The sequence below is a fragment of the Oryza sativa genome, chromosome 12, assembly GCF_034140825.1.
Source record: "Oryza sativa Japonica Group chromosome 12, ASM3414082v1".
NCBI lineage: Eukaryota > Viridiplantae > Streptophyta > Magnoliopsida > Poales > Poaceae > Oryza > Oryza sativa.
The window spans coordinates 20,964,904-20,987,500 of record NC_089046.1 but is presented as its reverse complement, the minus strand read 5'-3'; the positions used below and the strand labels follow the sequence as shown (position 1 = coordinate 20,987,500).

General features: G+C 47.7%; 3 protein-coding genes and 1 non-coding gene across 4 annotated transcripts in view; all 4 read left to right on the top strand.

The window, feature by feature from the left end:
* Nucleotides 1-2,092, top strand: part of LOC136354593 (uncharacterized) — a 3,091-nt gene extending 999 nt beyond the window's left edge. Inside the window, exons 2-3 of the mRNA XM_066306091.1 lie at nt 537-1,443; nt 1,983-2,092. Of these exons, the coding sequence (XP_066162188.1) occupies nt 537-1,443; nt 1,983-1,990 (915 nt within the window). The 3' untranslated portion in view covers nt 1,991-2,092. The remainder of the gene's footprint in view (nt 1-536; nt 1,444-1,982) is intronic.
* A 4,995-nt stretch (nt 2,093-7,087) lies between these two features.
* On the top strand, nt 7,088-8,828 carry LOC136354592 (uncharacterized). Its single transcript, XM_066306090.1, has 3 exons — nt 7,088-7,165; nt 7,273-8,179; nt 8,719-8,828. Exons 1-3 carry the CDS (start codon nt 7,088-7,090, stop codon nt 8,724-8,726), a joined length of 993 nt encoding a protein of 330 aa, XP_066162187.1. The 3' UTR covers nt 8,727-8,828.
* A 4,004-nt stretch (nt 8,829-12,832) lies between these two features.
* Nucleotides 12,833-12,906, top strand: TRNAM-CAU (transfer RNA methionine (anticodon CAU)). The gene has a single exon. It is a non-coding gene; the product is annotated as a tRNA-Met (tRNA).
* A 2,544-nt stretch (nt 12,907-15,450) lies between these two features.
* LOC107279602 (uncharacterized) lies at nt 15,451-19,213 on the top strand. Its single transcript, XM_015763537.3, has one exon. The coding sequence runs from the start codon at nt 15,813-15,815 to the stop codon at nt 17,259-17,261; it is 1,449 nt and encodes a 482-aa protein (XP_015619023.1). The 5' UTR covers nt 15,451-15,812; the 3' UTR covers nt 17,262-19,213.
* Nucleotides 19,214-22,597: the final 3,384 nt, after the last annotated feature.

Genomic DNA, 22,597 nt, shown 5'->3' with positions numbered 1-22,597 from the left:
CCTCTCCCGGGCCTCCCCTCCCCCTCCCGGCCCACTCCCTCCTCCTTCCTCTCTTCCCCAAGCCGCCTCCCCCTCCCCCCCCCTCCTGGGCCGGCCGCCCGGCCCAACCCGAGCGGCGCCCTCCCGCCCGAGCGCGCACGTGCGCGCGCTGACCGCGCGCCCCGCGTGGGGCCCACGCGTCAGGCCGCCGTCGCCTTCTTCCTCCAGCCGCCGCCCGGCTTCTCTCTCTCCCGTGAACCCTAATCCCTTCCTCCCTCAAATCCGCGCGATTCAAGCATGGGATTCCCAAATTGATTGAGGGGAATTAATCCCCTTTCCCTCCTCTCTCTTTCCCCCTTAATTTCCCCTTGAATGGTGCCTTCAATCCTCGGGAACGGACGCGCCAAGTCCGGCCACCAACCATTGCCGCCGGCCGCCATTCCCGTCGACGTTCCCGCTCCTCCCGTGGCCGGCTCCCTTCCCCATCCTATAAAATGGGATCCTCATCCCCCGTTCTCTCGTTTTAGCCCCATCCCGAGCCTCCCCGTGGTCCCTAGCTCCCTCCCCACCGTCGCCCTCTCTCTCCCACGTTGCCGGCCGGTCTCCAGCCGCCTCTCCCGCCTCGCCGGAGCGTCTTCCGGCCGCGCCGTCGCCTCCTCCAGCATCGCAGCTGCCCCCTCTCCCTCGGCCTACCCTCCGTTTCGCGCGGTGACCGCCGGAGGCGCGTTCCCGCCGTCGCCCTCCTCTTTCCTTCGCGCCGGCCGCCTCCAGCCGCCTCTATCTCCCTGCCTGAGCGCCGGTCGACGTCGCCACCACCTTCCTCGGCTCCACGACGCCGCTCTCATCCCCGGCATCACCTCCTCCTCGCCCGAACTTCGCCGGAACGCCGTCGTCTCCGCGCCGGCCTCTCCTTCCTCCTCGTCGGCTCGTCGCCCCGCTGCACCACCACCTTCACCAACGTCGTAGCGGCGTGTTCCACGCTGTCCCCTCCTCCTCTCAGCCGCTGCTGCCTGCCTTCATCGTCATCTCCGACCGTTCTCGTCGTCGACGTCCCGTCGGTCGCCCGGCTCGTCGTCTCGCGGCGCCGCCTCCGTCGTCGGCATCGTAGCGGCGTGGTCCTCGTCGTCCTCGTCCCCGTGCAGCCGCTGCCGGCTGTCCTCGTCGCCTCCTCGCCGGTCCCGGTCGTCGTCGTCGCCCTCGTCCTCTCGTCGTTCCCGATCGTCGTGGCGTTCGTCCCTCCGTCAAGCCGTTCTCGTCCGTCGTCCGCGTTCGTCAAGCGAGTCGCTGCAGCCCCGTCCTCGTGTTCGTCCTCGGCTCCGCGTCGTCAAGCCTCGTGCCGGCCGCAGCTCGCTTTCGTCCAAGGATCGCCGCCGAAGCCGTCCCCTCGCCGTTCGTCTCCGTTGTGCCCGTCTGTCTCCGCCGCGCCCGTTCGTCGTTGTCGCTCCCACGCCTCGTCGCGTGGTGGTAAGGTTCCCTCTCCCTCGCTGCCCTGTCCTCGTCCTTTCGGTGTCGCCCGTGCCATTGTGCGGTTGTCGGCCCCGGTACCCGTGTATCGGCGTCGGCAGACGTTCGCTTGTGCGCGTGGTGACCGTGTTAGTGTGCCCGCTCGGTAGCCGCGTGGTTTCCACGTGTGCAGGCCGTGTGGTGTCTAGTGGAGTCCGTTTGTTGGCCACTCGCCTCGGTTGACACACGGGGTCCGCTTCCGTCGACCCGTGGACCGTCTCTGTGTATCCGGTCTACCGCGGTCCTTTAGGTTGACATGTGGGGTCCGCATGTCAACGGCGCAGCCTTCCTGTCTTTTCCAGGCTAGCGCTTACACATGTTTTATAAATGCAAAGCTTAATTATAATAATTCGCAAATCTCCATATAACAGCATTAAACTTCGGATGATCATATCCTGGTCATACGAGCTCCGAATCGACCCGTTCAAGTCTCCTAATGTTTGCTATAACCTAAAGAACCCTGTGCTTTGTTTTTATGTATTGTTATTGCTTCTTTATAGGCTTGTAGCTTTGCTTGTGTGCTTCGCGTAGCTTTCGTCGTTCCGGAGGTTTCCAAAGCGTGGTTCGTGGTCGTCGCCGAAGGTTCGGAAGGCCGTTCTCTCTGAGCAAGGCAAGTCACATCATCCTTGAACATATTGAATCCCAGTTTGTAAAATTATGTTGATTTAAATTATTGCATTACCGCTTTATTTAAATTCCCGCGTTATCACTATTTTATCTAGCCATGCCTATTTACCTTTGTTATGACCTTATTATTGTTATTGTTATTATTATTACCTTGTTCACCCTAGAATAAACAAAACCCCAACTAGTGGGTACTCTATTCATGGTTCCACTAGTATAAATTTAGGTAGATGCTTCGCTGATTAATTAGGCAACATTAGGTGGTTTTATAATTTTAGACTTTGGGAATTCTCATATCATTTGGACACTATGGAATGGTTGGCTTATGGTGGAATTGGACATACACCTCTCTTCCTCTTTCAAAACCCCTAAAACCTGTTTTCGGTGGGGTTTGGGTGCATGCCAGTTATGGGAAGTAGCACCCCGGCCACTATAAGGACTAAAGCTCGGGCCTCTGTTGCAAAGCACTACCGTACTTCCACATGTCTAATGGGTAAGGCTTAGTTTGTGGCTCAGTCTAGTCATAAACAAAAGTACACGGATTGGAGATGGATGAAGTCGGGCGTCGATGGACATTCTCCAGGGCAAATGAAGGCTACACGAGCTGCGGCCCGGTAGTCGAGATGTCATACGGCGGAGGGTTGGTGCCCAATGCTAGGGGCTCAGTTCTGCCTGCCTGTCCCGGGTATCCCGGCCGTAGGTAGGATTGGGTCGGTACTCCTGTCTAAGGCTAGGATGGGTTGGAAACTATGTCACATCTTTACGACGGGTTCCAAGGCCATGGAATGCGGAATAAAGATGTGTCTTGTGGGTAAAGATGTACACCTCTGATCAGAGTAAATCTATTCGAATAGCCGAGCCCTCGGATATGGGCAAGCCGAGCAATGTACCCAAGTCAGTGTTTTAATTCTTAAAATTTGCTCAACAACTAAAATATGGAATGGTTGGCCTGGGTTGGCTTGGGACGAGCTGGAACCCAGGTCGGGTTGCCAGTTCGGTCCGAATCATCGTAAGCCTTGGGTTAAGGCAGGTTCGTGAGGGTTCACGGCCTTGTTTAATAATACTGTGTAGCTCTAGGATCGTCTTTACAAAATGGCTTTGGGCAACTAAGTGATTTTTAAATGCGGTTTACTGCAAAACTTAATCCCTATATTATTATTCCCTTGTACTTCCCTTGCATTAATCATGCACCTCCGGTGTGGCTTGCTGAGTACTGTGGTTGTACTCATTCTTGCTCTATCTTTTCCCCCTTCAGTAAGAGAAGCTTTGGAGAAGATGTCTTAGGTGGAGTCCTGGCTTATACCCCAGTTGAGCGCCTGTGAAGATGGAGCCGTAGGCCGCTAGTCCGCTGCTGTTTATTTTTGCTTGTCAGGCCTGAAGTGCCTTTGTAATAATGTAAATATTATCGATATAATAAAGATGTGTCTTTTATATCATGTTTGTGTGGTGTACCCCGGCTTTTCCTGGGACGGGGATTAATACACTAGCGTTCGGGAAAAGGCAATTTTCCCGGTCGCGACAAGCTGGTATCAGAGCCATCTCGACTGTAGGATAAGCCAAGTGGATAAAACCTAAGGACATATTTTATGAATAAAACTATTTGCGAAAGTTCCTTTTTCTCCTTCCCCTAATGCTATTTGCAAAAGGTTTACTCCGTTCTTCCTTCTTCGGATTTTCAACTAGTACTAGATGGTCAGGTCAGTGAAGAAGAGGACATCGTCAGTTGTTTGCCGAAGCTCCAGAAGACTGCAGGATCTGCTAGTGAAGTGGAGGAAGCAGTGAAGCCAGCTGTGAAGCAGGAGTGAAGATCTTGGAGAACCCGTCGCAGAACCTAAGCCACCCTCTAGTGTTTCGTTTGTAGTGTGTTTCCTTGCTTGTGTGTGTAGCGCATGGTTTGCATCGGTGGGTTGTGATGTGACCATGCTAGGTTGTTTGTTTAATCAACTTGCAGAATAAGCAAAACAAACAACACATCAACAAAAAGAGTTAGTTCCTTTAAGGTCTTGTCCCTAGTTCTGGTCTCTTCTTTCCTTGTATGCTTCCTCTCTCAACCCCTACCTTGTGACAGATGGATAACACTGGTAACAAAGGCTATGGGAATGATGGATCCGATGACTCAAGAACCCAAACCAATGGGAATGAGAAAAGCATCAACGAAACCTCACCAGAGCTAATCCAAATTGTGGTTAACCAAACCAACATGTTGGCAACAGCCTTTCAACTATTACAGAATCGGAACAACCCAGCAGGGGCAACCAACGTTCAAGTACCTACAGTCCAGCAACAGTGCAAGTTATCAGAATTTCTCAAAACGGGGCCTCCAACCTTTGCCATGGCCGTCGATCCTATGGAAGCCAGTGATTGGTTGCGCACAGTCGAAAGGAAGCTAGGGTTGATTCAGTGCACCGACCAGGAGCGGGTTGGCTTCGCAACTCATCAGTTGGTTGGACCGGCTTCAGAGTGGTGGGATAACTACGAAGCATCACAGCCAGAAGGACATACCACCACCTGGAACGAGTTTTCATCTGTATTCAGGAGATCACATGTTCCCTCAGGAATGATCACACTAAGAAAACGAGCGTTTCGCTACCTGAAGCAAGGGGATTTGACCGTCACAGAGTACCTGCACGAGTTCTATCGTTTGGCTCGCTATGCACCAGAAGATGTGGAAACGGATGAAGAAAAACAAGAGAAGTTTCTCCAGGGGTTAAAAGATGAGCTTGCAGTGCAACTACTCCTAGAGGATTATGAAAATTTTGAGAAACTTGTGGACAAAGCCATGCAACTTGAAAGTGAGCATAATCGGATGACGAACTGCAAGAGAAGGATTGTCAACATCCTAGTATTTCCAGGTGGTAACCAAAGACAGCGCACTGAGCCACTTCCGATCATCGGATCTTCTGTTGGGTATCACGAGTTCCTGCCCCAAGAAGATGAACGCAATGTAGACAACAACAACATCATTCACCAAGATATCGACGATAGTATCAATGAAGGCACCCAGAATGGCAACCCTAGCAATTTTGACTCTGAGAAAGACTCCAAGGGTGATAGCAATAATGGTACCACTGATGCCGATGTTAGCAAGGATTTCCAACCACCAATTCCAACTCCTAGTCAGGACGATCGTTCCCAGGCGGACAACTCAGCAAAGAAGACGTTGATTTGTTACAACTGCAAAGAACCAGGTCATTTCTCGAGAGATTGTCCACAGCCGAAGCGTAACCTGCGTCATCACTCCGGCCATTATGCAAGAAGAAGACAGGTCACTCGCCTTGTGGTCACTGGAGCAAACGCCGTACCTGTGAGGCCTCATGTTAATTCTAACCCATAGTAGAAACAATGTACCGATGTTAAGCACCTTCCCTTTTTGTTTAAGACAGTGCCTCGTATTCATGTAATATGGGAAAAATTGGTAATAAAAACAAGTTCTAAGAGGATTCTTTTGGAAGATGCGGATATGTGATCATGTGTATAATTGTTTACTGACAAAGGAGACCTAGGGTCTCGTGCCAGAGGAACTATATTCTAACCTCGAGCTAATAACCAACCTGAGGATGGAAAAGAAAATCAAGTGATTAACCAAAGAGACATTTGTTTGGACTAAGAGTTTCAGATGTGTCTTTTCCGGATCAAAGGCAATGACAGTTAGTATAGCTTTTGGCGAAACACTTCAAGGTTTCACTGAAAGGCAGCAAGCCAAAGGACCTCATCGTCACCAGAAGCATCCACAACTCTCGGAGTGAAGAGTACCTGGTGGACAAAGTTTAAGAGGTGATTGATAGAAGATACCAGCAAAGGTGTTGATTATCGAACCAAGAAGTAGGTCGAAAGGTGATTGATAAGAGAAATCTAAAAAGAATACGTCAGGGCTGAATGTGTAAAGGAATACTTTGAATGCTAAATGATGACAAGCATGGTATCTTAGTAATGACGAGCTGATCTCGACGCATGACATGAAGTGGGTAACTTGTATGAGGTTGACTCCAAAGATATGAACTATGCAAAGTTCTGGAACTGAAGCCCCATCTTCAAGTGCCGCAACCCAGTCGAAGTCAGCTAAAGGTTCAACCAGGGACAGGTCAGGTGAAGAGAAGATTCCATCTGCAACAGGAGATCGAGCCAAGCAGTCCAGAGTGAAGAAGTTTTGTTAGGCAAGTTTGTTATAGAAGACGGAGCGGAAGAAGTCAGACAAGAAGAGAAGACCGCCCAACCTATCTTCTTGCTAGCCTCCTCGAATCTCGGGGACGAGATTCTTGTAAGGGGGGTGGATTTGTCACGTCCTGATAAATTCATCCCAAAATTAAAATTCATTCGCTAAAAGGAATAATAGAATTAATTAAAATTCGAAAAGAAATTGGCAAACACTAAAATACGTACAAGAAAAATTCCAATGTGGCCCGGAGAATTTTTGTTAAATTCTCCTTGGTCTAAAATGAGCCCTCAAATTTTACTTGAATTTTCAGAGCACCGGAAATATTTATTAAACAACAACAACAATTAACAAAGTTTATTAAAAAGAAAATCTAAAAATAATCCTCCTTTTCCTTTGGGCCAAGTTTGGCCCAAAGTCTCCCCTCTCTCTCTTTCGGCCCGCGGCCGAAGTCTCCCTCTCCTCCCTCTCTTTCCCTCCTCTCCCGGGCCTCCCCTCCCCCTCCCGGCCCACTCCCTCCTCCTTCCTCTCTTCCCCAAGCCGCCTCCCCCTCCCCCCCCTCCTGGGCCGGCCGCCCGGCCCAACCCGAGCGGCGCCCTCCCGCCCGAGCGCGCACGTGCGCGCGCTGACCGCGCGCCCCGCGTGGGGCCCACGCGTCAGGCCGCCGTCGCCTTCTTCCTCCAGCCGCCGCCCGGCTTCTCTCTCTCCCGTGAACCCTAATCCCTTCCTCCCTCAAATCCGCGCGATTCAAGCATGGGATTCCCAAATTGATTGAGGGGAATTAATCCCCTTTCCCTCCTCTCTCTTTCCCCCTTAATTTCCCCTTGAATGGTGCCTTCAATCCTCGGGAACGGACGCGCCAAGTCCGGCCACCAACCATTGCCGCCGGCCGCCATTCCCGTCGACGTTCCCGCTCCTCCCGTGGCCGGCTCCCTTCCCCATCCTATAAAATGGGATCCTCATCCCCCGTTCTCTCGTTTTAGCCCCATCCCGAGCCTCCCCGTGGTCCCTAGCTCCCTCCCCACCGTCGCCCTCTCTCTCCCACGTTGCCGGCCGGTCTCCAGCCGCCTCTCCCGCCTCGCCGGAGCGTCTTCCGGCCGCGCCGTCGCCTCCTCCAGCATCGCAGCTGCCCCCTCTCCCTCGGCCTACCCTCCGTTTCGCGCGGTGACCGCCGGAGGCGCGTTCCCGCCGTCGCCCTCCTCTTTCCTTCGCGCCGGCCGCCTCCAGCCGCCTCTATCTCCCTGCCTGAGCGCCGGTCGACGTCGCCACCACCTTCCTCGGCTCCACGACGCCGCTCTCATCCCCGGCATCACCTCCTCCTCGCCCGAACTTCGCCGGAACGCCGTCGTCTCCGCGCCGGCCTCTCCTTCCTCCTCGTCGGCTCGTCGCCCCGCTGCACCACCACCTTCACCAACGTCGTAGCGGCGTGTTCCACGCTGTCCCCTCCTCCTCTCAGCCGCTGCTGCCTGCCTTCATCGTCATCTCCGACCGTTCTCGTCGTCGACGTCCCGTCGGTCGCCCGGCTCGTCGTCTCGCGGCGCCGCCTCCGTCGTCGGCATCGTAGCGGCGTGGTCCTCGTCGTCCTCGTCCCCGTGCAGCCGCTGCCGGCTGTCCTCGTCGCCTCCTCGCCGGTCCCGGTCGTCGTCGTCGCCCTCGTCCTCTCGTCGTTCCCGATCGTCGTGGCGTTCGTCCCTCCGTCAAGCCGTTCTCGTCCGTCGTCCGCGTTCGTCAAGCGAGTCGCTGCAGCCCCGTCCTCGTGTTCGTCCTCGGCTCCGCGTCGTCAAGCCTCGTGCCGGCCGCAGCTCTCCTTCGTCCAAGGATCGCCGCCGAAGCCGTCCCCTCGCCGTTCGTCTCCGTTGTGCCCGTCTGTCTCCGCCGCGCCCGTTCGTCGTTGTCGCTCCCACGCCTCGTCGCGTGGTGGTAAGGTTCCCTCTCCCTCGCTGCCCTGTCCTCGTCCTTTCGGTGTCGCCCGTGCCGTTGTGCGGTTGTCGGCCCCGGTACCCGTGTATCGGCGTCGGCAGACGTTCGCTTGTGCGCGTGGTGACCGTGTTAGTGTGCCCGCTCGGTAGCCGCGTGGTTTCCACGTGTGCAGGCCGTGTGGTGTCTAGTGGAGTCCGTTTGTTGGCCACTCGCCTCGGTTGACACACGGGGTCCGCTTCCGTCGACCCGTGGACCGTCTCTGTGTATCCGGTCTACCGCGGTCCTTTAGGTTGACATGTGGGGTCCGCATGTCAACGGCGCAGCCTTCCTGTCTTTTCCAGGCTAGCGCTTACACATGTTTTATAAATGCAAAGCTTAATTATAATAATTCGCAAATCTCCATATAACAGCATTAAACTTCGGATGATCATATCCTGGTCATACGAGCTCCGAATCGACCCGTTCAAGTCTCCTAATGTTTGCTATAACCTAAAGAACCCTGTGCTTTGTTTTTATGTATTGTTATTGCTTCTTTATAGGCTTGTAGCTTTGCTTGTGTGCTTCGCGTAGCTTTCGTCGTTCCGGAGGTTTCCAAAGCGTGGTTCGTGGTCGTCGCCGAAGGTTCGGAAGGCCGTTCTCTCTGAGCAAGGCAAGTCACATCATCCTTGAACATATTGAATCCCAGTTTGTAAAATTATGTTGATTTAAATTATTGCATTACCGCTTTATTTAAATTCCCGCGTTATCACTATTTTATCTAGCCATGCCTATTTACCTTTGTTATGACCTTATTATTGTTATTGTTATTATTATTACCTTGTTCACCCTAGAATAAACAAAACCCCAACTAGTGGGTACTCTATTCATGGTTCCACTAGTATAAATTTAGGTAGATGCTTCGCTGATTAATTAGGCAACATTAGGTGGTTTTATAATTTTAGACTTTGGGAATTCTCATATCATTTGGACACTATGGAATGGTTGGCTTATGGTGGAATTGGACATACACCTCTCTTCCTCTTTCAAAACCCCTAAAACCTGTTTTCGGTGGGGTTTGGGTGCATGCCAGTTATGGGAAGTAGCACCCCGGCCACTATAAGGACTAAAGCTCGGGCCTCTGTTGCAAAGCACTACCGTACTTCCACATGTCTAATGGGTAAGGCTTAGTTTGTGGCTCAGTCTAGTCATAAACAAAAGTACACGGATTGGAGATGGATGAAGTCGGGCGTCGATGGACATTCTCCAGGGCAAATGAAGGCTACACGAGCTGCGGCCCGGTAGTCGAGATGTCATACGGCGGAGGGTTGGTGCCCAATGCTAGGGGCTCAGTTCTGCCTGCCTGTCCCGGGTATCCCGGCCGTAGGTAGGATTGGGTCGGTACTCCTGTCTAAGGCTAGGATGGGTTGGAAACTATGTCACATCTTTACGACGGGTTCCAAGGCCATGGAATGCGGAATAAAGATGTGTCTTGTGGGTAAAGATGTACACCTCTGATCAGAGTAAATCTATTCGAATAGCCGAGCCCTCGGATATGGGCAAGCCGAGCAATGTACCCAAGTCAGTGTTTTAATTCTTAAAATTTGCTCAACAACTAAAATATGGAATGGTTGGCCTGGGTTGGCTTGGGACGAGCTGGAACCCAGGTCGGGTTGCCAGTTCGGTCCGAATCATCGTAAGCCTTGGGTTAAGGCAGGTTCGTGAGGGTTCACGGCCTTGTTTAATAATACTGTGTAGCTCTAGGATCGTCTTTACAAAATGGCTTTGGGCAACTAAGTGATTTTTAAATGCGGTTTACTGCAAAACTTAATCCCTATATTATTATTCCCTTGTACTTCCCTTGCATTAATCATGCACCTCCGGTGTGGCTTGCTGAGTACTGTGGTTGTACTCATTCTTGCTCTATCTTTTCCCCCTTCAGTAAGAGAAGCTTTGGAGAAGATGTCTTAGGTGGAGTCCTGGCTTATACCCCAGTTGAGCGCCTGTGAAGATGGAGCCGTAGGCCGCTAGTCCGCTGCTGTTTATTTTTGCTTGTCAGGCCTGAAGTGCCTTTGTAATAATGTAAATATTATCGATATAATAAAGATGTGTCTTTTATATCATGTTTGTGTGGTGTACCCCGGCTTTTCCTGGGACGGGGATTAATACACTAGCGTTCGGGAAAAGGCAATTTTCCCGGTCGCGACATTTTCACTACAAGAGGAATTTCGTGCTTCTGCCGGATCCTCCCTATCTCCTGATCGAGCTTGTGTAGGTAGATATTGCCTAGTAGGGCCGATAGTAGTACACTGTTTGGGACGGAGTCAGGGCCCTTCTCACCTCCTACGAGTCGTCCGGCGGAAAACTGTTTCTGAGTGGGGTAAAAGAACTTGGAATCGTCGATCTCTTCCTTCAAGATTGAGATGAATCGATGTCGGTCGATGGTGTGAAAACACTTCCTGATGTCGAATTCCAAAAACCAGCGAGAGGTTCCCCACTCTTCTTTGATCCGTCTGAGGGCCGAGTGGCAGCCTCGACCCGAGCGGAAGTGCGATGTGTCTGGAAACTCGCTACCAGTTCCTTCTTCAACTCCAGGCCAGGCAAGAGCCGAGAAGCTATCCGTCAAAGAAAAAGAATATGTTCAACCCAACAAGCAACGGATTGAGCCACTAGCGCAGGCTGTAGTTTGATAGCGAGTTCACCTTCCTAGTAACGTTTACTCATTTCATTCATTCTCATTCAAATCTACTTCTAAGGCATGTGAAGTACCAGTTGTAGACAGATTCCTTGGCTTGCGTAGAGAAATGTGAAATTCATTTCTAAAAGCAAGAGTTTCTTTTCTTTAATTAGATTATAAATCTGCGTAGGATAGGTGAGATGAATGAAAAGGTCCTCTTGTCCGTCGATCCGAAGAACTCACTCGATTCCCCATGATGATATGCGTCAACGTAAGGAAGTTGTTAAACTACACGTGCCTTCAACACCCATCTCGGGCCGGGTGAGAAAGAAGCACCAATAGCTTAATGCAATTGCTATCATGCTTGGAGCATAGATAGAAGAGGTATGGGTATAGGTAAAATGCACACTTCTACCAGGTATGTGAGACTCTTTCTAAGTAAGAGAGAGCTCGTTCTAGCTTTGTCAATCGTGGAATGAGCAGCTCCATCCTTACTGTCCTGGTGAATTAATTGGGTAATTAATGAGCACACTGACTCACAAAGTCTATAGCTAGTCTCTACGAATATCTCGATGCAACTATTACCAATAGTTGGAGGTAACTTCGTGCTTGAATGTATTAGTGGAAGTTAGTAGCTTGAAGAATGGAAAGAGTCTTTTCGTCCCTCTCAAAGAGGGAGGGGAGTAGTTCACAGCTACTGTCTCAAATAATCTAGTAGGGAATGGAGTGAACAGCAGGGAGTTTAGTGGGTTGTTTTGCTATAATGAGTGCGTACTTCCAGAGTGAAGGAATGAACAACAAGCATAGTAGTGAGTGAAAAGCATCGATGTTGGTCTGATCAATGAGTTAATTTCCAACAGTAGGAGAGCTGACAGCTAGTGGAGAAATGCGTTCGTTTCCAACAAACAAGGAAGTAGTGAGTGAACCGTTTTAGAGTGCGGAGTGAGAAAGGAGTAGTTCAATGAGTTCGTTGACAAGAGTAGGAGAGTGAGTTGATAGGTATACAAACTCAATGCTAGCAACTTGTGTTGTATCGTTCGTCATCAAAGAGAGATTTATGCTGTGCAGTTGACTCGAGCCAATACCATACCTAGCAATAAGAAAGTCACTGGCGGCCGTATTCTGAAATCGTTGAAGAAGTTCTTGGACTTCCTCTTCTGTACATGGCGAAGCGGTCGTCTAATCGAATTTACAAGGAGACTGGATTTCATGCTGATTACTCACTCTTTCAATGCTATGTCTTTAAGACATTGAGCTTTCCTATGTCTGAGAAGGGATGCCATACTAATAGACTGGCCAAGCAAAGCCTAGGATGAATCTCTCTTCTAGTCTAGCTTCCGCTTACACTGAAGCTTCCACTCCCATACGGGCAAGAAGAGCTCCTTCTCTTTTTGCCAAAGCCCTTTCTTCTTTTCCTTGTGCAAGTCAACTTTTCCCTGGCACACCGCACAGTTCAGCTGTGACATCTTGCACTTGTAAGATCACTTGCTTGCCTTTATGCTTGAGTTTCAGCATTCCTTTACTCCATTCAACTGTGATTTGAGCAAAACTTGACAACCAGTCAATGCCTAAAATAAGATCATAACGTTGTACATGAAGCACGCTAACTTCTGTTTCAAATTCATGGTTTTGTAACTTGAATTGAAGGTTGTCACATTTGGTACTGGTCAATAACTTACGGCGAGACGAGCATCCCTATACCACGTGTATCCACACTCGTCTGTCCTTTTCTACTTAGTTGTACAGATCACTTCAGAAAATCGTATAAAAATCAAGCAAGAAAACGTATGCGCTTTAGCAACAAAGCGCTCATCCCTTCTTCTTTCGCTTGGAATCCCCTCGCTTCTTCTTTCGCTTCTACGCTCGTGCTTTCAGCAAGTTCGTACCAGTCGTCAGGAGCTCCAACCTCCGCGCCTAGCCGCAAGGAACCTAAACGCTGGTTCTATCCCGGCCAAGCAAGCAAGGTGAACCCCGGTGGGAAAGAAAGACCAGGGGGAAGAAGCGGGGTAGAGGAATTGGTCAACTCATCAGGCTCATGACCTGAAGACTGCAGGTTCGAATCCTGTCCCCGCCTAATCACGTCAGATACTTCTACGAGTCCTGATCACCTGGGTGAAAGAATCTATGTTCAAGTCGCCTGCCTAACAAATAGACAACTACGTGTTCTAGTTGCTCTGTTCCGTTGGTCCCCATGGAAAGTGTTGTTGTGTCAAATCGAGATTGTGTGGGTGTTCAGTCTACCGCTCATGTTCACGTTCTCAAAATCAGGCTTTCGTTGGAAAAACCAACGCCGACCCCAAACAAGTCTCTCCAATATAAGGAGAGCGGAGCTTAAAAGGATATAGTTACCTATGATGAGATTTAGTTCAATGGATATGAAGGATAGAAGAAATAAAGTATTTTCTACTACTCTACCCACTCGTAGCTTGACAATTCCTCCCCAACCAGTGGTGCAACCTGCTCCTCCTGCTGATCTGAAAGGGATCTTCGTATTGCAAGTTTTGATGCACCCGAGCCAAATCTTACTTTTTTTAGTAAAGCCTTATGATGTTTTCAATTTATTAAGGGAAGGGGCTTCTTTGCAAAGAAAAGGGATAGCGCTAGGAATATCAATAGCGTATGGATAGCATTATTCCATTCCATTTCTATTTTCCTTCGTTTCGTAAAGTAGAGGGGCTCGCAACACCGACAAGGAATGAAGTCAACAGAGCTAGCGTTAGGGATAGGAGCAGTGTCGCAATACGATAATAGAATGCGCTTTATCAAATAAATATCATCTTCTTTGGTTTGGATATGCGATTAGGATTGTTCTAAAGGAAACAAAAGATACCTTTGCCCTGGAGGATTGGACCTTTTTACATTAACCTTCCCCCAAAAGGAGTACGAATCGCTACGCTCTAGCTCGTAAAAGGGATAGCCCTCCTAAAGGGGATAGCGATAGGTCTAGGAATAGCATTTCTCTAGCGTATAAGGGCTCGCGGTCGAGGGAAGGTATAGTTGAAGGTATGAGGATGAGGATTAGAATTTCATTCCATTGCTTTGTTAGAGGGAGAGGAAGCTTCGATTGGTGGATACAATAATTCCAATCTTCTTTGCCAATACTACTACTCTTCCTTGCTCTATCTTATTTCAACTACTACTACTTTGAATCCCGTTTTATTATCTCTATACTACTTCTTATCTCTTGGATTCCACTGCCAAGCTTCAACAGCTGGTCTTGTCTCTACTTGATTGAGCTGCCCCTGCAAGTCTGACTATGCACCAGCGGCATTGAAGGAAATAAAAAACCTGAAAATTGATTAGCCAGATCAAAGATCAATGGGGAAACTCTCACTAGCTGGCTAGAACGATGTTCGTTCTTACCCACAGCCGCAAGGGGCGCTTGAAGGGCACTAAGATCCGCTGGCAAGGAACTGTGAGGAGATGAGATTCTCTTTGCCTTATTTATAAAGTTCTTATATAGAGTTTGGGGCATGCATATAGTTAGGGCATATCCTTTTTTATGTGTTTGTTATCTCGCTGCGCGCCTTTTCGATGATAAGATCATTTTTTATCTGACTTGGTTGAGTAATGCATGAGATCAACCTGCGGCCTTGTGAAAGAAAAGTTGGTAGACTGCTTCTTTTTCAGTATTTGTATTGGATTGGTTGAAGATGTTTATTGATTGTCTTCGGCTTTAACTCTTTCCTTAGTAGAAGGATCCGTGGGTGGCTTGACTTACTTTCTTTCATCGGTAGCGCATTGTCAACCTGCGGCCTATGCTTCTCGTGTGAGGAGAGCTAAGTAGGAAGGAGGGACGGACTTAGACTTTAGGTAGAGCCAGGCAGCCTGATTGAACCTTACAATGAATCAACTATTCCCATAATAAGCAAGTGGAACAGGTACGGCTACTGAGTCGCAACACTCACCTACATTTGACCTGACTTTGATAGTCAAACGATGTAGAGGAATGGGCGTACCTGGAATCAGCTTACCATTGGAACTATGCCTACGCGACGCCCTCCCCGGAACGCAAATGCCCTCTTTCGCTTCGCCCTTGGTCCTTCCACTTCGTGTAACTCCGAATTTACCTGCGAATAAATCGGAAAGGCAAGCTTTCCTCCCCTAAGAGTTCTTTCTTTGTTCCGCTATTCCCTGCTTTCCTCGTTCTCTCCTCGAGACAGATTTTCACTACAAATAACCGGATAGAGATATTTCCTTACTTATAGAGCCAGACTGTGCTTTAACACACGACATCCCAGTCAGAGGGGGGAATGGTCAAAAGAAACTCGTTCCATTGAAGATCTTTTACAAAGCACTTTCAAAAATGTGCATGATTTGTGCAATGCAAGTCAACTTAGAAAGAGCTCTTCTTTTCCAAAAAAAACACTTCTCTCTCGAAAACAAACCACTTGCTTGGGCGGGCATCACTTTGCCTCTTTAACCATCCCTTTACTTACTTGGTTCCTGATCCGCACAGACACATAGTTAGGGAGCTTTCAATCAGCAAATCGTTGCTGTGCGTGGTGGTCCTCTCATGTCTGGGCTGCCCCTCTCTTCTGTTTTTGCATTTCTGTGCAGTGATTAGTGGAAATAGTGCTATGACATTGATTTGTTGCCAATGAGAAAATGCATAGATAATGAGCTGCGCCCCCTCAAAAAGCAATTAAGTGAGCTCAGGTCCATAAAGAATAGAATAGAAAGATCGCGAGAAGAACCTCTGCGAAATGAGAACGTAACTTGTCGCGTGTCCTCGACTAGTAGTGTCTAATTGAAAATGTCTTCTTACGAGATGAGTCTCTGGTACTGTTCCTGTAAAAGTGCCAGTACTAACTGGTAAGTCGGCTCCTGGAAAAGTGAATACTTTAAGGGACTATCGAGCTCTGTTTATGAAATGCTCGAAATAGCTCAGTTCGAGAAAGGGGATAGAGAAGAGAAATAAACTATTGATCGAGGGATGGAGAAGGTGTGGGCCCGCTTACTAATACGGTTCCGTTCCGCATGAAAAAGACCAATCAAATCAAACTTTTCTTGGAAAAACCGACGCCAACGTTAAGATCAGTCTCCTTTCTTTTCGGCGGCATCCTTCCGCATTGGCGGCGAGTGGAAGAGTTGGGTTCGATTCCCTTTATACGCGATGTGGCGAAAAAGACTGATTCAACGAAATATGCCATGCCTGCATTATTACTTACCACCAGTATCTCGGGAAACGGAAAACCGGAAATGACAATCCTTTCTATGGTCTATACTAAATTACTTTGTACGAATGCACATCTCGGCGGGCGTCGGGTAGATGCTCACCATTTCAATGTCTATATCTGTGGTTCCAGAAGTGGAATTGCTATTCTCGATTCAGACAAGACACTGATTTGTTTACGAACCGCTCTTCATTTTATAGGATCTCCCATTCGTAAAAAATGCCGTTCCTTCCTTTTAAAGACCAATCATTTATTTCGATGTGAGATATTGGAAAAAATGGCGAGCTGTATCAATGATTCTCAATGGAAGATCGGGACTTTTTTTAGCAATTATTTGGCTAAAAAAAAATTCCGTTTAAGAACGAAAAAGATAAATTTTGGGTTGAACCAACAACCCGATTGTGCGGTTATTCTGAATGCAGATAGAAAGTCTTCGGTCATACTGGAAGCTGCTCGATCACAAATACCTATTGCATTCTTAGTTGATTCCACGATCCCAGGGGAATCCCATAAAAGAATCACTTATCCCATCCCAGCGAATGATCCTATACAGTTCGTATATCTATTTCGTCATTCGGTCACGAAAACAGGGATTCTGGAACGTAAATCTGTGCACGAACCCATGCAAACAGGCTTAAAAGCAGTGGATAGCCTGGTTCCTATAGGCCGTGGTCGACGAGAACTTATAATCGGGGGCAGAAAAACTTCAATCTGTAGCGCTACTTCCAGAGTTACCAAAACTCGAAGTATCTATACTGCGGCTGACAGCGAATTATTTTTAGCTGTCCTGCCTTTCCTTTCGGAAATGCCAGAACAGGTAGTTTCAACTGTGGAGCCCTTCCTTTCTACAATCCCGGAACAGGTAGTTCCAACCTACATTCCACAAATGCAAAATTTTATAGGTGAAACTACTACCAGTCTACCCCAGCTACAAGGGGAGGCTGGCCCGAGTAACTCTACAGGGGGTGGGGCTGCCCCTTCTTCTTCAATTTATCTGGCTTATGCGGCCGAACACGCATCTTTCCTAAAAGCAATTTCTGAGGAGCTTTACCGGAGAGTAGGGGAACAAATCAACTTAAAGAGTCCCCTGGACGAGGAGAATATAAGGAATATAGTCTACAAGATCATGAATGATGATTTTGAACTCTTCTTCGATCCCATAGAAGATTTGAAGGACTGGCTACAATTCATTAAGGCGAATCCCCTTAGTTTTCAGGATCTTATACAATTTTGGATGGCATTAGCCAAATAGTCGATGGGGATGGGGGATCCACCAGTAAAGGATTTCAAAGAAAGAATGGTTGGGATGGGGGTATCATAGATAGGGTTGGGGACTTCAGTGATTCATTTGAAGAGCAGGATTGGGTGGCCGACCGGCCCGCAGACGTAGGAAGGCTTTTATCGCCGACTGAACTGCGTCACCAAAGTCGCGATCTGAAAGAGACGTCTCTTTCAGGAAGGGCAATGCGGGTTCGACTCCCGCTCGTGACAAGAAGCAAGCTAGGTATGCTCGCTAGCTGAAAAGGCAAGGGAAAGAGATTCTGATTCAAACCCAATTCCGGGAGTGAAATAGTCTGCTGTGATAGAACCTGGCAAGGGAAAAGGAATACAACTGAGCAAGATAACTGGATTGAACCAGATGCCGTAAAGAGTCAAAGTAAAATCCATTAGCGCCCAGAGGCAGAGCAAAGAGATTCGGAGATAGAAGAGAGTGGGACCACTTCGAAGTCAACGGGTTAAACATAGTGCGAGTTAGACAGATCCCACATCTCAAACGTATAAAGAAGTCCCTTCTCTTAGACTCCAAAGGCACGAACTACGGCTATGACCTATGAGCTAGGGGGCATCCACCTGTAGTACACCAAACTCTTTCATTGTCTTGAAGCAATCTATATTACTTTAGCTGAAGATTGATTTGGTGGGTGTGCAGACTATGAACCGTGCGGTTCGGGTGAGAGTAGCTGATGCTGGTGAATCGAAGACGGATCATAGCAGTGGAGTGGAGGTTCTATGGCAGAAGCCCCATATTTATGAAGAAAAACAAGTTCTAACCGCATTCTAGGAGTTGCCACGAGTGATTCCCTTCAAAACAGGTGTGGAAAGGTCATTAGAGGCTCCTCTGGAGGCCATACAAGAAGGATCCTTAATTCATTGCAAGGCATTCTCCAATCCCCATTCACACTCTCCTTATTCATACATCAGTTCAGCTACAACAAAGAAGATATCCTCCCATACAATGGAAAGGAGTCGTCGATAGGCACACTACCTTCTCCAAGGCGGTGCACCCATCTCTTCGAGAAAGAAGAACAAGAAAAACAAGAGTAGTATTTCTCCCCGAAGGGAACAAGATAGGTGCCATCAAACAACGAGGGGTTTCACGGTCGTGAGCTCCATTCCAATTCAACAGATTGGTGAAACAACCTAGAAAACCATTGTCCCCTCAAACCGGTAATAACTTGTCCCATTTCTGCATCCGTTAATGATTTAAGAACCGTTCGTTGAGACCTCAAAAGATAAGAAAACTGTCCCTTTTTGTCTTGCCTCGATAAAACAATGAATGGGTAAAGCCGAATTGATCTGACCAACCAAACATGGGATCTTTTGTTTGATACTCAACACATGAGAATCTAGGAGGATACTGATTGGCGCTCAAGAATGGCGTAGTTAATGTTATGATTTGCCAGCATTCTCAGCTGCTGATTCTCAGGCTGATTCTACTTGGTTGGTAGAAAATCTACTTATCCAGGAACAGGCGACGGAACATACGAAGGACACACGTCCTACGAAGCAATATGAGATTCTCAAAACAGGGAAGGCTACGGATACACATGGGGCTAGGCTAACAAGTATCTTCGTTTGACCCTGGATTGTTTCATTCCACCCTTCCCTCTTCTAACTAGTCTTCTCTTATCCACGAACGGATAGAACTCTGATCCTCTTTAGCCCCGAGAAAGGAAGATGAGCTAGGGCAAAGAGATGGCAATACTTACTTAATAGGTATTATGAAGGGGGAAATCAAGCTTTATTTCTCTTTATAGTGAAGCTAGCCTCTTAGGCGCAGTGTCAGACATCTTAGCTATGTAGGGAATAGCGGTCAGTGCTGCTTGATTGAGTCTTTGTCTTGCAGTTGCAGGAGTGATGTCAAACCTCTTGCTTGAGTTGTCTGTATTGGAAGTCGTGTAAGCGGCTTCTTCCGCCTTCCGGGTCTAGTACGTATGAAAAGATGTCAGCGTCGTGGCGATTGCCTTTCCTGGTGGTGAAGGATTCTATTCCCGAGCGGCTAAGGTCCAATCCGGTATTCTATTTCGTCTGTGCGAGCATTAAAACCAACCATTTCCGACGTCAAGATCAATAGGAAGAAAAGGGAGTCTTTTTCTGTCTTGAAGGTTTTATTTTAAATCCAAATCGAAATGCCTAAACTTGATAAATTGACTTATTTCTCACAATTCTTCTGGTTCTGCCTTCTCCTAGTAAGTAGCTCACGAGGAATGGGGGGACAGATTCCCTCAATCTCGAGATACGAACGTATCGTGTCAAAATTTATTGGCAAATTTTTCTTCAGTGGTTTGTGGACCGATAGACCTTACCTTATTTTTATTTTTATTTCCCTCATTTTTTTGGGACTTTATATTGTCAGAAGGAGGAGGGAGGCTTTTTCCTCTACTCTAATTGGATCCTTCTCTGGTTTGTTTTCGTTTTTTTTTGTGGAAGGCCCAGAGGTTGCTTCCGCTATGGAGAACCCACCAGGGCCTGGGCCTAGTGAAGCGGGTCCTTCCGGATCCGCTGCGGGCAAGTCAGCTGAAGCCTCTACTCCGTCGTCCTCTTTTTTCAATGGGCTTTCGGGCCAGATACCCGCACCGGATTCCCCCGGGGAAGAGGTGCCGCAAGGGGAACAGCCCCGTTTTGACCCTTATTCAATTCCGGAAGTTCCCCTGGAACACGTATTCGGGGCTGTTCCAGATCGGGGAGAGCCATCCACAAGCCACACCCCGCCGAACCCTGAACCTCAACTTGGAGAAGAAAATGCCGGGCCATCAAACCACCAAATTCAACATGATGTTATAAGAAGCAGACTTGAAACTTGAACTCCCCAAAGGGAAGTAAGCGACGATGAGATAGACTCAATCATTTTTATTAAGAAAGATATTATCGATCGCATGGCCCAATTAGACCCGGACCGGGATGGATTCTGGAATGAGCAAAAGGACCACTTAGTCGCTCATGGAATCCTCAATAAGGGTAAAGAGTATACCTTACAGGGACTGATAAACCTTTCTAAAAAATTGGAAAAATCCGGTACTAGCTGTAATGTATTCAATAAAATAAAGAAGAATGACCGTAAATCATTTCGAAAGAACTACGAAAGCAACCCTGATCTTTCTTCTATGAAGAAAGTACGTAGGCACTCCTCAGCGAGGACGCGGGTTTTAAAGTAGGTTCTACACATTCGAGAAGACCCAGGCGGATTGGAGTGGTTGTGCGCCGGGGCAATCTCTGCTTGCATTTCGCATTGGAATTTCTTGACTAGCCCGAATAGATGGACTCGTTCGTTCGGTCGGGCGGGGCAAATCTCTAAAGTGGAATTCGTGAAAAGGTACCACACTCAAATCACATATGATATTATGTCAAACAAATCAACTAGCTAAAAAGCTAGGAATTTATGTAGAAGTCTGGGCTGGTCAGAGTTCAACTCACTACTCGGGCTCCTTTTCAGTTAAGGATGCAAGGGAGACTTCCATGTCTGGGGCTGACAGCTTTCGTGTACTGAATTTCTATGAGATTCTCTTGTCCGCGGGAACAAAAAGCTAGTAAATTCAGTACACGAAATTAGGATATTCTAGACAACGAAAAGCTAAACAAAGAAAGGAATGACAATGAGTGTGGAAAATCCATCTACACAAATCCACTCACTACGAGGAGGTAATCAATCTTATGCTCAGGCAATTCATTCGTATAAATCACTACTCGGGGTGTAGAGGAAGGAAATCAGGGGAATCCCCGGTATTAAAGTAGACAGATCAAGACTAGTAGGAAAGGATACTCCACGCACTAGAGCTTTGTCTGGTCAAAGTGCTCATTCTAAGGTTCAATGCGCCGCAGAACGAGTGCTATTCCTTTTATGAAATTACACCGGGAAGGAATTGAGCAAGCCAAGTCATTTAACTCACTCCACTTAAGATTGAACAACCCCAGTCAGTGTTGGTTTTGGGGTAAAGAAAACTATGATAGCTAGCTAATTCAAGAAATTCTATTCCATGAAATTCTTCCTCCGGACAAGAAAGAGTGCGGCATCAAAATATGAAATGAAAAACTAAATAAACTAAAAATCTCTCCTCTCAGTAAATTCGTCTATTCGACTAGGAAATTGAAGACAAAGGAATTTGGAATTACAAGACGGATATCAGCTTGCTACTTCTGACTTTGACTTTCAATAGGGAGGTCAAAAACTAGCACTTTTTTCGAGGAGTGATCATGGTTTGACTTCGATATATTCCGGGAAGATGGCTTGAAGCTAATAGCAAAGTCTATTTCGACTAGCTTGTGGTACTAGCTAGGAAATTCCCTAACCTCGATATGAACAACTTACTCAACTCAACAGAGTAGCAAATGCCCAAGAAAGCCCGAGTCAATCTATTTGGAAATCCAATCTATTTTCTCGTATTTGTGTGGGAAATCAAGCTATTCTAGTTGAAATTCACCAGAAGAAATGCACGCACTTCAATATGCCAAAATTGCAAAGGAAAATCCTTCGATTAACAGTGGAATTCAACCAAGAAATGAAAAGGTATATATAGGAAATGCACTCCAACCACCAACCAATAAGTGATTCCGGGCAATCAATTCTATCCGCGAGTTGTGGAAGTGTTTCATTTGCCTCCGAACTGAAGTCAATCTTTTCCAAAAAAGGTTTAGTAAATGCACATCCTCGCCGCTCGGCTCCTCCCTCATTGCCCATAGTCCCTAAAGTCTGTATGTCTCTTGTCTCTTTGAGACCGGGGATTTCCCAACTGTTCCTTCCCTTACACCCTAATCTTAATACCCCTGTTACCCGCCTGTAGGCGGATCCTACCAACCAAAATAAAGTGACCGAAAGACACAATTGCATCGGTCCAATGAGACATGGAAGCACCAGTAGATATTGAAAGAAAAACTATTGATCGGTATTATTGTTGTAGTTCTTTGTTCCTTTCGTCGATGAAAGTACAACCACCCATTTTCCACACTTTTTCATATTGACTTAAGTCAGCGAATTACCCGCGGCGAGGAGGAGAGATTAGAACTCCTGGATTGAAAAACTTTTTCTTCTCCTTGCTAATTGCCTACTCAACACTTGAACATTGGTGTGTTTCACATTCAACTCTATCTAGCCAAATATCATAGCTAGCCCAATGCATTTCCTCGTCGTAGTGAAGTGAGGGAAGGAATTTACTAGCTTAACTAACAATACCAGGCTTGTCCGCCGTACTTCCTATATATAGTATTGAATTTACTAGAGCATATTTTACTAAGTGGTGTGTGTAGTTTTTACATTTCCTACGCTTTTCGTATCAATTCCTCCCTCTTTCCTCTTTCAACACTTTGGCCCTT

Bases quoted from the DNA above. Each gene is read 5' to 3' on its own strand.
- LOC107279602 (XM_015763537.3), top strand. From the start codon at position 15,813: ATGAAAAAGACCAATCAAATCAAACTTTTCTTGGAAAAACCGACGCCA.
- LOC136354592 (XM_066306090.1), top strand. From the start codon at position 7,088: ATGGTGCCTTCAATCCTCGGGAACGGACGCGCCAAGTCCGGCCACCAA. The intron at 7,166-7,272 runs GTTCCCGCTCCT...CGTGGTCCCTAG, and splicing joins CGGCCGCCATTCCCGTCGAC to CTCCCTCCCCACCGTCGCCC.